This window comes from Suricata suricatta, chromosome 4 (genome assembly GCF_006229205.1).
Source record: "Suricata suricatta isolate VVHF042 chromosome 4, meerkat_22Aug2017_6uvM2_HiC, whole genome shotgun sequence".
NCBI classification, from domain to species: Eukaryota; Metazoa; Chordata; class Mammalia; order Carnivora; family Herpestidae; genus Suricata; species Suricata suricatta.
This window is the reverse complement of record NC_043703.1, coordinates 117,331,905-117,346,152: the sequence shown is the minus strand read 5'-3', so window position 1 is coordinate 117,346,152 and position 14,248 is coordinate 117,331,905. Positions and strand designations below refer to the sequence as shown.

Genomic DNA, 14,248 nt, shown 5'->3' with positions numbered 1-14,248 from the left:
GAGAGAGAGAGAGAGCGAGCTTGCAGGAAGGGCAGAGAAAAGCCTGATGCAGAGCTCAAACTCACAAACCGTGAGATCATGACTTGAGCCAAAACCAAGAGTCAGACACTTAACTGACTGAGTCACCCAGGGCCCCCAAAAAGCCAGTCTTATCCCCACACCCTGGAAACACAGTCTGTGTGCAGTTGACCAAGAACCATCAGTTGTAGTCATGACTGCCTCCCTCAGACAGGGACACAGTAGCCATGAGAATCCGGGCCCAGCAGATACCAGAAGAATCTCTTTCTTGCCATCACTGAGCCACCAGTGAAGTTGTGAGCTGCTGGAGAAAATGAGAGCACCTGGAAAAGGAAGTGAGTCTGCCTCCTGCTGGGTTAGGGCCAGTGGTGTGCTGGAACCCACTTGGCTTGTGAAAGCAAAGAGCAAGCATCCTCTCTGCCTCTACTTTCCGCGAGGCCATGTGGATAGCAGCATACCACCGGTTAGGGGTGATAAGATGAGAGTCATGATTTAAAGACCAGGAACCAGAGCCAAAAGCAGAGGGGAATTTAAGAGTGAGGGCCAGAAAGTGGGCAGTACTTGGAGTCAGGGGGTAAACACAAACATAAGGCCCAACCCTCCCCCTCCCCATGGCTGTTTCAATGTGTGACCCAGGCAGGTCTCTGGCTTCCAGGATCCCCACAATCCTCTCTGCAGGAACCCTGCACCCTTCTGGAGTCCCCTTATCCAGAGACAGATCCTCTCCCTTCCCACGCTGTTAAAAGAGCATGCAGTTATTTACACTATTTCTTTGGGAATTGGCTCCATACTCTTGTGCTATCGCTCATTCTTGGGGCTTGAACTTTATGCCAAGAGGTGACTCTTTTCCCTTCGTGCCTATTTCCCTCTTCATTTTTTCCTACATTTCTCCTCTTGTTTTCCCCCAACCAGAGCCACTGTCCAAGGACCAGATGCCCCAAATCCATCGTGATCTGATCCCCCCTCCTCCCAGAGACCCCAGGCCCCTCTGACATCTCCTTACCTTTCCTCCTCCCCACAAAATGGAACAAACCCATAACCTCAAGATAATAAACCCAAGAACACAAAGACTCCTTCCATTCTCATAAAGGACTAATAAGGTCACTAAGCTCAGGCACATCTGATTATAAAAACTACAGGTCCTGGCTCCCAAAACCTATACACCAGCAGCTAAGATCTGGCCTAAGATGACCCAGGACAACAAGTCTGTGTAAGGCAATGATCCTTCTTCCACAGAATGGAGCTTAAAGTGACAGCATGTGTCACGGTTATTATATGGTTAAGCTATATGATTATGGCAAGATAGGTCAACTTTTACAATAACAACACCTACTGGCATAGATAGTGCTTTATTGTTTACATATTTCCCATTTAATCCTTGCAGCAACCCTGAGGTAGGTATTAATATCCCCACTTTACAGATGAGTAAACCAATGTTCCTACGTTAGATTACTTGCTGAAAATCATACACTTATTAGTGGCAAAGCCACTGATAATCCCAAACCCAAGGGGACTTTTTTGAGTAGTTCACAGGCTGCTGCCAAGGAAATTAGAGTTGAAACTTCAACTGGGAAGGGCTGGATCATTCACTGGAGTTCAAGGGGGTCCTCCACCAGGGATGAACGAGGCACATACACAGGCCAAGACCAGGACTGAGCAGGGGAAGCCTAGAGCATCTGGGAGCTGTGAAGCAGGGAGAGTTCTTCATGTTTGGTAGGAGTTGACAGTATCTTCAAATACACACAAGAGCCCAGCTTCCAGGGACGTGAGAAACAGGAGGGCATCCCGCAGCTCCAGGTCCAGGGGCTGGCCACTGGGAAGGGATGGCAGGGCAGGAAGAGCTGCCGCTGTGTGGCACCGCCACAGCCTGGCCAATGTGTGGCGACCTTGAGGCGTGGTCCTTTAACTTTGTTAAGGCCTTGAGAATCTGAAGAAAGCCATAACCTCTCCCCCGCATAAAAACACAGACTCACAGGTACAGACAACATTTTGCATACAACTTCAGGGAGTCCATGGACCCCAGGTGGAAAACTTCTGATTTAGGGCAAGGGTGTCAACCTGAGTAAAATCACTGGTACAAACCTATTTTTCTGCAACTTCTATTTCCTATGATGATTCCCCTTTTGTTGTCCCTTAACAGTTAGAATGTTGTGAAGTTTTTTTTAATGGGAGCCAAAGAAGGGGGTCCAGTCTGTACTCCAGCCAGAGAAAGAACAGCTGTGCGTGGCAGTGGTGGCAGCCAGGAGGCAAAAACAAAGAGAAAGATGGGGTCACATGTACCGCAGTCCTTCCCACCCAGAAGGTCACTTGGGGAGTTTTTCTCTACTCAAGAGAAGGGTTGGAGGAGGTGATGGGGATGGGGCGGTGGTTTGTTTCCTTTTAGAAAGGAAAGCCATTCCTCTGCTGGCTGCAGGCCCTGAAATTCGGCAGGCAATGCCTCCATTCCCACCTTCCCCCTGCTGACCCCTCATGAGTACACCTGAGCATTGGCCCAGTCATTCCTGCACATGTGGCCAGGCCTCCAACGAACACCTGTGTATTTACACATGCTCTTTTACGGAAGAAGGAAAACTGGGTTGGAACGTCTCAGGGCAGAGATTTCATGTTGCGACATGGGGATCATGCACTCCCCACAGAGAATCTGATAAACTAAAGAGAATGAACAAAAAGACTTAATGCACACCAGCCCCACACCACCTCTAAGGGTCTTCCTTCCAGCCAGGGCCCACCAGAAGGCAAAGTCATAGCTATGTTCTGTTCCTCAGCCCCAAACTAATGGGCCCAAGATGGGGGCCCAAGGCTGAAGGGGTCGCAGCAGTTCAGAGGGCAGGCATGGGAAAAATCCTAATTCGCTGGAGACAGCAACTCTGATTTCACAGGGCAATCAGGAAAGTCAAGCACAGGCTTGGACCAGAGCCCAGCTAGGCCCAGAGTGGGCAGACACGAAGTCTAAGTGATTACACAAAGACCAAAAGAGAACTCAGAGGCCATGATGGTCTTCCAGGCCCACTACCCCCAGCATCTTAATGGGCATTCCCCTCCGGGAGCCACCTATGCACTAGCGGTCATTTGCCCTAGATGGATGTTTCATCACATGTGGCTAGAGGAGCCCCGGTGAGCCGAATGTGGGCTGGGCTTGGGCAAGGATCAAGCAGGAAGGGTGGAGGGAAACCACCAAAGCCACTGCCCCTCTTGGCCAGGGCCAGGGGCAGCCGCTCATCTTCAGGAGAAGGAGAGGGAGGGTCCTGGCTATAGCTCGTGGTCCCGGATTGTGGGGCCCCAAGGTCCAAGCCCACTTTGTCTCTGGCCAAAAGTTCCCTCTGTCGCCGTCGCTGCTGATGTCGACCAATCAGAAGGAGAGTCAGGGATGCTGCAAGAACCCCCAGGACGAAGCCGGCCAGTCCCGCCCCTAATGTGTGGGCCTGACTTGGGGGGCTGCGCTGGCTGCCCCATACCAAGCTGTAAGCAGCCACCACACGGGCCGCCCCACCCTCCTGACATTCACAGGCATAAGCACCCATGGCTCCTGGGGTTACCACCACCTCCAGCCCATCCCGCCGGGGGGTAAGTGCAGTCACTCCACTGGGCCGGTGCCACACACAGGACGCCCATGCTGAACTTGGGGAACACGGCAAGACCACATGCGCAGTTGTAGCCACAGGAACTTCAAACACTACTGGGCGTTCTGCAGAGAGACAGCAAAGACACAAAAGGTGGTGATGCTACCAGCTGGGATGTAATGCAGAGAAATGTGGCATGATATCAGATATAAGGGACCATGGGGACAAAGACAAAAAGTATTCACCCACTCCACCCACATTTCCCTAAACCATACAGACCTCCGGGCTCTTTGGGACACAAAGAAGAGACATCTGCTGACTCTATGTCTTGGACCAGCCTGTAGAGAAGAGAATACCTGGTGAATCCAGTGTCAACACCCCCTTCTACCTTCCTTGGTATCACCGAACACTCAGTAAAGTAATGAGATTATGGCTTCCACCATCTCATAAATCCCTCCTGAAATTATCAGTCAACATCCTCTTCATTGATAAAATTCCTCCCAATACCCCTTTTACTCATGACACTTGCCACATGTAATTCTACGCATATTTCCAGCAGACCACAGGGAATTAAATTTGCACTAGGTGTGCTGGAAAAGAGTTTGGAGGGTGCTTTAAAAAAACACATGGGAACCTTCTAAGAAATGTATCTGGGTATCCACAACCACAAGATTTCTCTGGGGGGAAAAACCCATAAAAAGCACAGTTAACTTCTTTTTCTGTTAAGACAGAAAGCTTCTTTTCTGTAAAAGCTAATCAATATTCTGTTGAGGGTCACTGTTTGTGAGTTCAAGCCCCGCATTGGGTTCTTTGCTGACAACTCAGAGCCTGGAGTCTGCCTGTGTGTCTCCCTCTCTCTCTGCCAGCGCCCCCTCCCCACCCTCAAAAATAAACATTAAACATTCTGTGAGAGTCAGTGAGATAACATTTGGTTTCATAAAAGCTGCTCATCTCTATGTAGGACCATTCTGTCTCCAACAGCTATTGACATCTACTAGCCTCTAATGGATCTGTTTCAAACAACACAAGCTGGCACTTCGAGGATGTGGGTGGCCTGTGTCTGACAGAGGGACAGTGGAACAGACTGCTCACTCTGAAAACCCTGTCACCACTCCCCAGAGGGAGACCTTGATCAACCTATCAGTGGAGACCAGGTTCCATCTGAACACACAAAAGCCTCAACCAAAGATAGGCTCCATTTGAGTATGAACTCATGTTGAGTATGAACTTCAAAACAAATTAAGGCACCTGAAATGAGCTCCAAGACTGGTATGAATACATGACAGCCTTCTGGATAAAGCCAAGGTCACTTGGTCTGGCTGAGAGTGGGGAACATGGGAAGGCCATATGTGGGCTATAGCTACAGGAACTTCATAGTCTTTCTCGCTCTTAGGAGTTGATGTTTGGAGCATAGAGTGCATACAAGCACCAACTTGGTAATTTCTTGTGTCACCAAGAAATAATACTAGCATATACACATACGACACACACCACACACACACATTTATATTTTAAGGGGACCCTGAGGCTCAAGTACACAGTATACACAAGAACAATGAAATTCTTATTTTAAAAAATTTCTTTTTATGTTTTTTATTTATTTTTGAGAGACAGAGAGCAAGAGCGTGAACAGGGGAGGGTCAGAGAGAAAAAGGGAGATACATAATCTGAAGTAGGCTCCAGAGTCTGTGCTAGCTGTCAGCACAGAGCCTAATGCAGGGCTCAAACCCGCGAACCGTGAGATCATGACCTGAGCCAAAGCTGGACGCTTGACTGAATGAGCCACCCAGGCACCCTTGAAATTCTTATTTTAAACGATATTAAAACAATAAAGCACTTGCCTTGTCTTAGACATTTAAAAGTTCTACCAAGAGAAACTACTAAATCAAAGTTCTTACTGAAAAACAGATCCCCAAAACAAGTACTTTTACTCCTAAAATACTTATGGTTCAGTAATATGTACAAATTTACTGCAGATTAACTGGGCTTCAAAATAGAAAATCTCAAAGTCAGTTTGAAAAAAATACTTTCCAAGCAATCAATTAAAAATGTTTCATTAAAAGGAACCTCACTTAAAAATTAAAAGTCTTAGGGCACCTAGATGGCTCAGTCGACTAAGCCGCTGACTTCAGCTCATGTCATGATCTCAAGATTTGTGAGTTCAAGCCCCACTTTGGGCTCTGTACTGACAACTCAGACCCTGGGGCCTCCTTTGGATTCTGTTTCCCTCTCTCTCTGCCCCTCCCCCCTTGTGCTCTGTCTCTCTCTAAAAGTATAAATAAGTATTTTTAAAAAATTAGAAGTCTCATGAAACACATCAATTAAGTCACCTGGGTGACTCAGTCAGTTAAGCACCCAACTCTTGATTTCAGTCTAGGTCATAATCTCACAGTTTGTAGGATTCAGCCCCACACAGGCTCTATGCTGACAGCATGGGGACTGCTTGGGATTATCTCTCTCTCTCTCTCTCTCTCTCTCTGCTCCTCTCACACATGCATTCTCTCTCTCAAAAATAAATAAACAAACATTTAAAAAAAACACCTCAATCAATTAAAATTGATGGACGTTATTTGGATCCTAACTTAAGCAACTATTTTTAAGTATAGCCACTTGAGAAAATTGGAACACTGATGGGATGTTTCATGACATTAAGTTTATGGTATTATAATGATAATATCATTTTTTAAAATTCCTTCTGTGTTAAAGACATTCTGCAAGATGTACGGCTAAAGTGACATGATGTTTGAGATTTGAGATTTGCTGTAAAATAACTGGGAGTAAGTATTGATGAAGCAAGATTGGACAAAGAGTTGATAGCTATTGAAACTGAGCAACAGATGATGGGAATTCATTAGGTTCTTCTATTTTTGAATGTTTAAAATTCCCAATAATAAAATGTTTCTAAGAGAGTCCTTATCTGGTAGAGACACATATTGAAATATTTTACGAATATGTCAGGGATTTGCTTCAATGTGACATGTGATTTTAAGCTAGCTGCTAAGGCGAAGATAGATGGTAGGATCCTCCAATGGTCAAAAGGAGACCAATCAAGGGGTTATTAAAATAATCCAGTCAAAAAGTGATGATGGCTTGGACTAGGGTGATAGTGGCAGGGATAGGGAGAAGTGACTATGGAGCAAGGAAATCACAGGTGGAGCTAGAGTAAAAATTGCAATACAGTTTGACTGGAGCAACTGGATGGATGGAGGTCCCATTCTTAAGATGACGAAAACTACGGAAGGAACATGTGAGGAAAGGGGAAACAACAGTGCATGCTAAGACTAGCTAAGCTTGAATTGCTTGTGAAGCATCCAAAAGGAAGATCAAGATGGCAGTTAGATAGGGAGCTCAACTAAAGACACATCTATGGTTGTCACCGGCATTCAGGTGGTGTTGAAGATAATGGAAATGAAATCACCTAGAGAGTGTGTGAAGTGTAAAGAGAAGGACTGAACCCTGAGGAATTCCAACATTTAGAAGTGGGATAGAAAAGGAATCAGAAAGGCAGACAGACTGGAAGGAGAGGGAGAAAGCCCATGAGACTGCAGAGTCATAGAAGGCACGAGGTTCGAGTATCATAAGGAAAGAAAGAAAGATCAGTCAACTGCGGAAACACCGCTGAGAGCTCTTGTAAAATGAAAACTGAGAAGTGTGTGGCAATCTGGAGGTCGCTCAAGTTCAGGGCAAGAGGCAAGGACATTGATGAGATAGCACCAACATAGACAGACACATGAATCAGTATGGACTGACAATTGGACACACAAGTGACATAAACACAATACACACACACACACACAGGTAGGACAGCATTAACAGATGAGAAATGGACACAAACATGTGGATGGCCCAGTGCCCTGGGACAGCAGGCAGGAGACCCCTGCAGTGACACTCACCCTCCGTGCTCCCCAGCATGGGCCACACATGCATCCAGCCGGAAGCTCCAGGCACAGACAGGGTCTTGGGCCAGGATGCACTCTGAGCAGCTCTGGAGACGGCCACAGTTGGTTGTGTTCACTTGTGTCACCTCAGTATGGGAGCCTACCAGGAGCCAGTTCTACACAAAAGGAGTGAGAAAGAAGAACCTGCTGGATCTCCCAGACCTCAGGAGTATAACAAACTGGCTCTGGGCTCAGATGCCCCTGCAACAAACTCCCCAAAATCTACAACTCACTTTGTACAATTTCATGCTCTCAATTGGCTGTGGCTCAGGGAATAAGGCCAGATCCTCCAGGACGCTGAGTTGGGCTCCGATCTGCACTGCTCGGTGGAGGTGTCCATCCTCTAGGAAGCAGGCAAGGGGCAAGACACAATGACAGAGATATACCTGTGCCTGGGACTCTGATACCTGTATGTAAGGGGCCCTCTCTGAGACATTAGCTTGTGTATTTGCACTGGATGGACAACTCGCTTGACTATGAAACATACCTGTTCCCAGGTAGAGCACATCGTACTCTTTCCCTGAGAGGCTGGTCACCCTGTGGGCCACAATTCTGAGATAGGCTGTATCTGTAGTGACGAGCAGAGGACGCCCACCAGTGGGAAGCACCGGCTTGTCCATGAGTGGGTGGTCCCGGATGAAGGTGAGCACACGGTCAGGCAGCGAGAGTGATGAGCCAAACTGCTGGAGCTTCATGTTGTTGGCAATGCACTGGAGGAAACACAGAATGGGTGACAGTTTCCCAAAGGCCAGGAAGTGTCCATGATGCTTAGCTGGAACCTTTCTCTCATGCAGCAATTCAGGTGTGAAGGGAAGAGATGCCCTAGCCCCCTCACCTCTCCAGGTCTGGGCTCTGGTACGTCATTGTCCATGACAGGCAGTCCCCTGTTGCAGTCATGTTTCAGCTCTCTGAAGGGACCGTTCAGCACTGCCCGAATGTCTTGTGGTAGGAAGGCACAGACAGCAGAGATGGCAGCCCCCTCCCTGTAAGAGTCACAGGTTGGAGCCACATATCTAGAGGGAACTAGGAATCAGCAGCTCATCCTGAGATGACCCATGAGAAATGCAGGAACCGTGACCCAGGGAGCCGTGCAGCCTTCTCCAGGGCAGAGGGAACAGGGCTCCAGGGAGAACCCACCCCCTCTGGACCAGACAGCACCGATGCTGCACCCATCCCCATGTCTCTCCCACCCTGTAGTACTCCTCCACACCAGGACCCCCTCACCACTGGGAAGAAAAGATGCCATAAAAGATGAGGGTCCCCGATCCATGCTCAGGTCGAAGAATGGCCACGTCCTGCAGGACACTGGAGGCCCGGCCATGCTCAGGCCCCTGATACAGCAGATCAGCCTTCAGAAATGTCGTCCATCTGTGCTGGAGGGTCTTGCGGCCCCCAAGGTCCCCCTGAGATGACAAGCGCATGGGAAGCTCTCCTTAGAAGACCAATATTGTGGGAGGCATGTGGACACCAATATAGGCTTCCCCTGTCTTCAGAGCAGACACAGACAGATGGGAAGGCAGATGCACAGAAATGCAAGGATGAAGATACAGAGCACTGAAGGGGATAATGAGTGGGAAAGATCACAATAACAATGTGCTGACTAAGTTCATGGTGCACTTTTGAAATAGTCTCCTACAGGCTTTACATAAGTTATCTCATTTGGTCCTCAAAACAACCTTTACAGCTAGAGGTTATTAATACTCCAACTTACAGAGGAGTTTCAATGATGCTAATGAACCTGCCTAGAGTCACAGAGGCAGGAACTGGTGGAGCTAGGACTTGAACCCAGGACTCTCTGTTTGCAGTTCCTGACTTTAACCTCTTCACTAGTCCACCTCCTGGGGACAGCGTGTCACAATGGTAATTGTGGGGGTGAAAAGCCAGAGCCCTTTCCCCACACCCCCCAACTCCCAGAAAAGAAGCAAAGCAGAGGGAAAAAAAGGACACAGGAGAGATGCAAGGACAGAGGCCCAGAAAGGAAAAGACAAGAGGACAGAGCAGAAGATAAAGACAGACAGTCGGGACAGTGGTCTTACCGCACACACACGGGCCACCCGTGGGACCTTAATGCGCTCATAGGAGTCAAATGCTCGGGAAGTCTCCGTAAAGAAGAAGTAGATCTCATCATCTCCATCTTCGTCCCCCCACTCGGCTGGGCTCAAGGCCACGGCGGCAACAAAGGCTGGGGCTGGGGAGACCAGTGGCTTCAGACACCACAGACAGAGCCTGGGGCCGCCCAGCCTCAGCCAGCTCTGTCCCCAGTGCACCCCACCCCCTCTCCCCACCGTTAAGCCAGGATGGCAAGGTCTCTGTCCGAATCCAGTCCTCAGCGCGACCCACAGCCCGGGAGATAATCGGCTCCGTCCCCAGGTAGTTTTTCACAGTGGCAGCATAAAGGACGCCCCCTGCAGGGCGACAGGGAGGAGATGAGCTGTCAGAAATGACTGAGGGAAGCAAAAGGGGTTGTAGGCAGTACAGGGGACAAAGCAGGGGCAGGAACCCTGAGGAGCTGAGTGCCTATGACATGGCCGGCACTGCTAAGCACCTGATAGGCACTATCTCACTTAAAATCCTCACAGACATCAAGTGGTCGGGGGCAGTAAAGGCAATCAACATTAAGGGAAACCTGTGAGGACATTAATGTACAGGAAGGAAGAATAAAGCCTGCCCTTGTGCAAATCAGGATTTTTTGTCTGTCGGTTTGTTTGTTGTTATTGTTAGTGTTTTCTGGATGCTTCTATCCCATAATGTACTAATTATACTGTGATTCTCCAGGAACGGGGTTTGCTCTGCAGCACACCCAGCCTTACTTTTGCTCTCCCACTCTGGTAAATGTCTGACAGAACTAGCGGTCTTTCTGATTCAGGAGTGGACACTGCTCTGGAATAAGTCACAGCTTTAGGGTATACCAGCATCACTTGGGGGAACTGATCAAAACACAGATTCCTGGGCCCTGCACCCAGCAATTCTACTCAGTAGAGTTAGGAGATGGCCCAAGAACTAAGTTACAAATGAGCAGTCAGCATCACCCTAACATGTAACCTCACTTTGAGAAACAGCAGCCTGGGGGTTAATCAATGCTGCACGGCCAGCCAGAGGAAGCAATGAGGGATCGGCTCCTCCCTCTTGGTACAGCGCAGGGGCAGAGGCACCCTACGGATGGTGGGGACTGGAGAGGAGAGAAATCACAGACACTCTGCAGGAAGCAGAGATGCAGCTCTGTGAGTGGATGTGAGACAACCTTAGCCACCCTGTAACAGAGAAGGTTCAGATAAGACTAAGAGAAAATTGCTCAGGGTAGTAGAAGGTCATGACCCCCTGAAGGAGTTTTGAGTATAAGGAACTCTGGATAGGACGGAGTGGCATCTTCCTTCACCACCTCCTACATAGGAGCCACTGTGCCAGGTGCTAAGCACGTCACTGCCCCCAAGAACCTCATTTGAGTCTGGAAGACAAACATGTGATCAGATTCCAGGAGGCATGGACTAACAGATGTGGAGGGAAACAGAAGAACCCAGCCACATCTAACTGGGGGAACAGCGTCCAAGAGGTGGCATCTGAGATGGGGCTGAGGAATGAGCAATCTACCAGATGGAAGGACTTCAGGGAGGAAGATGGGCAGGTGGGGATGAGAGGAGCCATGTCCAGGGATGTGGACGCTCCCTGTGGCTGCAGCTCTGGCAGGGCCGAGGACGGCTAGCCTAGTGAGCAGTGCTGAAGCTGCAGGTGAAAGGATGGGCACCTAATTATAAGAATCTGGTCTGCCATGCCAGGCAATGTGGACTTTATCCTACAGGGAAGAGTACAGCTGCAGGTTTTCGTGAGGAAGAGAGTGACATAATCAGTTCTGGGTTTTAAGAAGACAGTCACACAATCCAGGCAAGAGTGGAGGGCCAGAACTGAGGCAGCAGCAGAGTGGGGATGAAAGGGCTGGACTCGGGAGATATTTCTAAGGCAGAATCCATTAACAAGATTTGAAAATCAATTGAATATGACATGTGAAAGAATGGAACAAAATAAAGTCATTAAGGTCTCCAGCTTCTAAGATGGATGACAGCACAGGATGATACTATGAGCAAAGCCAGGAAATGATAGAAGGCCCATAAGGAAGGTAGTTGGAAAAGAAGCGACTTCAGATGTAGAATGTGCTACGGTTGCAGTCCCCTCAGGACATCTGGTCAGAGATCCTAGAGGGTGATCAAACAGAAGGGTCTAGGCAACAGGGCCAGTCAGGTAACTTGGGAATCGGGCTGAAGCCATGCCATGAATGTGGTGGCCAGGGAGAAAGAGAAAGTGAGAAGAGATCCCTGGGAATACCACTATTTAAGGGGAGAAGTTCCATGAAAGCAACTAGCAAACCAAGTCAGAGAGGGGCTAGAGAAGCGAGAGAGGCTGGTGTGCTGGACACCAGTGCATGGAAAGCCCTGGAAGAGCTACAGGGCTCATGCACCTTGAAGGAAGCAGTTGTGAGCAAGGCCACTCTGGGGGAAGCCCGATCATCCTAGGGTCACAGCTGCTTAAGCAAAGTTCCATGTTTCAGGCACTGGAAAAATAACCCTATTTTCAAAAATACTTTATACAAAGCAAAAAAGGGTTGGAAACCTGAAAGCAGCAGCAGAGGGTCAGAAATCCCCTTGTGAGGTGGGGAGTGGAGACTATTCTAATGCTTGAGACTATGAAAAGAATCCCAACATTTTGGAGCTCAGAAGGCTTGACTTTGGACCGTAAATACTTATAAGTAGTATGAACTTGGGCAAATTAGCTTCAGGCACCTCAAACATAGCATGGAGAAAATACAGCCCTCCACCTAGCGGTATTGAGGGTTAAATGCAACACAAACATAGAGCCGCACGTAGGCCTGGCGTGTGGCGGGCATTCAGCATTTGTGAGTTGTGTCTCCTTATGTGGGCTGCAAAATGGCACCCCAATCCCTCCCAGAGCATTTCAGGAAGGAGAAAACCAGGTTAGGGACATAGTCTGGCAGCACTTAGAGGAGCAAATGAGCCAACCTTCCATACTTTCAAGGTTGGGGGAGGGGATTGAAACAGAAGCCAGAGTCACAATGAAAAATCTCCCTAGGAGCATTGTACATAAAACACTCTAAAACCAAAACTCTGGCAGAAGCTGTGTTATGAACATCCTGAGAACTGAGGGAGATGTGTGGAAGAGACAGTTATGAAAATTTAGGAGCATGATTTGGTATGGGGGGAAGAACAATCATAAATGATTTGCGGGGACTCAGCCATGGATGGAGGTAAAAGGTCCCAAAAGTTTCTAATAGAACAGGGGGATATTCAGCAACTCTGGAGACTAGAATTGCAGAAGAGCACATGCACTCAGAGAAAAAGAGCAGAAGGTCACAGACACTAAGGTACAGCAGGAGGGGTCAGACACTTTGGGAGGAAGTAGTAGGGTTCCAGGTGTTCTAGGAATATCAAGGGGCTTGAAACACAGTCTTACAGGGGTGCCTGGGTGGCTCAGTCAGTTGAGTGCCTGACTTCGGCTCAGATCATGATCTCACCACTCGTGGGTTCAAGCCCTGCATCGGGCTCTGTGCTGACAGCTCAGAGCCTGGAGCCTGCTTTGTATTCTGTGTCTCCACCTCTCTCTGCCTGTCCCATGCTCATGCTCTGTCTCTGTTTCACAATAATAAATCACACACCCTGAGGAGAAGGAACAGCGGCCATCAGTCATAAGGACAGAGGTCCACAGGAGGACACTGTATCACCACATGCCCTAGATTCTCCAGGACAGTCTCAATTTCAAATATTCTTTTGGATTTCTCATATAATAAAATATTCCTGTATGTGCAATTGTGGCAAGCTACTACTGAATGAATCAATTCAGTAAACATTAAAACACACATTTGTTATTGGCACTAGATGATGCCCATAGTGCTGAATTCAGTGAGCAAGCTGGTTAGAAAATAAACACCAGGTATCATGTAACCCTATTTAAAATCTATGTCTGCAGATATAGGAAAGATTGGAAGGAGCCATAATTCTACAGTGTTAATGACACTTATTTCGGATCAATGGAATTACAATGATTTTTATTTTCTCCTTTCTACTTTTTTGTACTCACTGTACTCACTAAATATTTTTTGTAGTTAATATATTTTACTTTTATAACTCAAAAAATTAAGGTATTTTCATTTTGGAAATGCTGGGGGGAAAGCCACAAAAAATAAAGAATCACAGCCAAAGAAAAACCACAATCGTGTGTGGAAATAGATCTCCATCTGCCCAAACGTAAAGCCTGTGACATCAGCCTCCCAGGTGTACTAGCAAGCCAACACTGACGGCCTAGAATGCCACCATAGCAGTGTGTCCCTATACCCTGGGGGCTCAAATTTTCACTCTGGTATCAAAATGGCCACTTCTAAAGAAGATTTACAATAGGAATAACCATCCATTAGCTTTCTGAAAAAGGATTTTAAACATGCCCTGGCCTTCCTTCCCCCACTCCCTTTTCTTTTCATGGTCAGAGCTTTGCAGGACAGATAGCTGCTCTCCTAATATTCTTCATTTCCTTATCTAAGGATTAGGCCTGCTAGATCTTTTCTTTTTTTTAATAACAGCCTATAATGAGGACGTGATTAGATAGTTGGAGATGCAGTGTTTATTCTACCTTTTCCTCTGTTGGTCAAGTAGGATTTCTAAGTGTCTTGTTTCAGTGTGTGAATGCTAGCTAGTCTTGGGCAAACACACCCAAATTTAAGAGGGAGGCTTC

At 47.8% G+C, this 14,248-nt stretch overlaps 1 protein-coding gene across 8 annotated transcripts in view; it reads right to left on the bottom strand.

Annotated features, from left to right (window-relative positions):
* Positions 1–1,348: 1,348 nt before the first annotated feature.
* Positions 1,349–14,248, bottom strand: part of SEMA4F (ssemaphorin 4F) — a 73,317-nt gene continuing 60,417 nt past the window's right edge. For all 8 annotated transcript variants that reach the window (XM_029937667.1, XM_029937668.1, XM_029937669.1 and 5 more), the window contains 9 exons: positions 9,802–9,921; positions 9,553–9,704; positions 8,741–8,919; positions 8,352–8,499; positions 8,004–8,226; positions 7,750–7,859; positions 7,472–7,632; positions 3,858–3,916; positions 1,349–3,703 (listed from right to left, as the gene is read on the bottom strand). In XM_029937667.1, coding sequence (XP_029793527.1) covers positions 3,093–3,703; positions 3,858–3,916; positions 7,472–7,632; positions 7,750–7,859; positions 8,004–8,226; positions 8,352–8,499; positions 8,741–8,919; positions 9,553–9,704; positions 9,802–9,921 — 1,763 coding nt within the window. In that variant the 3' untranslated portion in view covers positions 1,349–3,092. The remainder of the gene's footprint in view (positions 3,704–3,857; positions 3,917–7,471; positions 7,633–7,749; positions 7,860–8,003; positions 8,227–8,351; positions 8,500–8,740; positions 8,920–9,552; positions 9,705–9,801; positions 9,922–14,248) is intronic.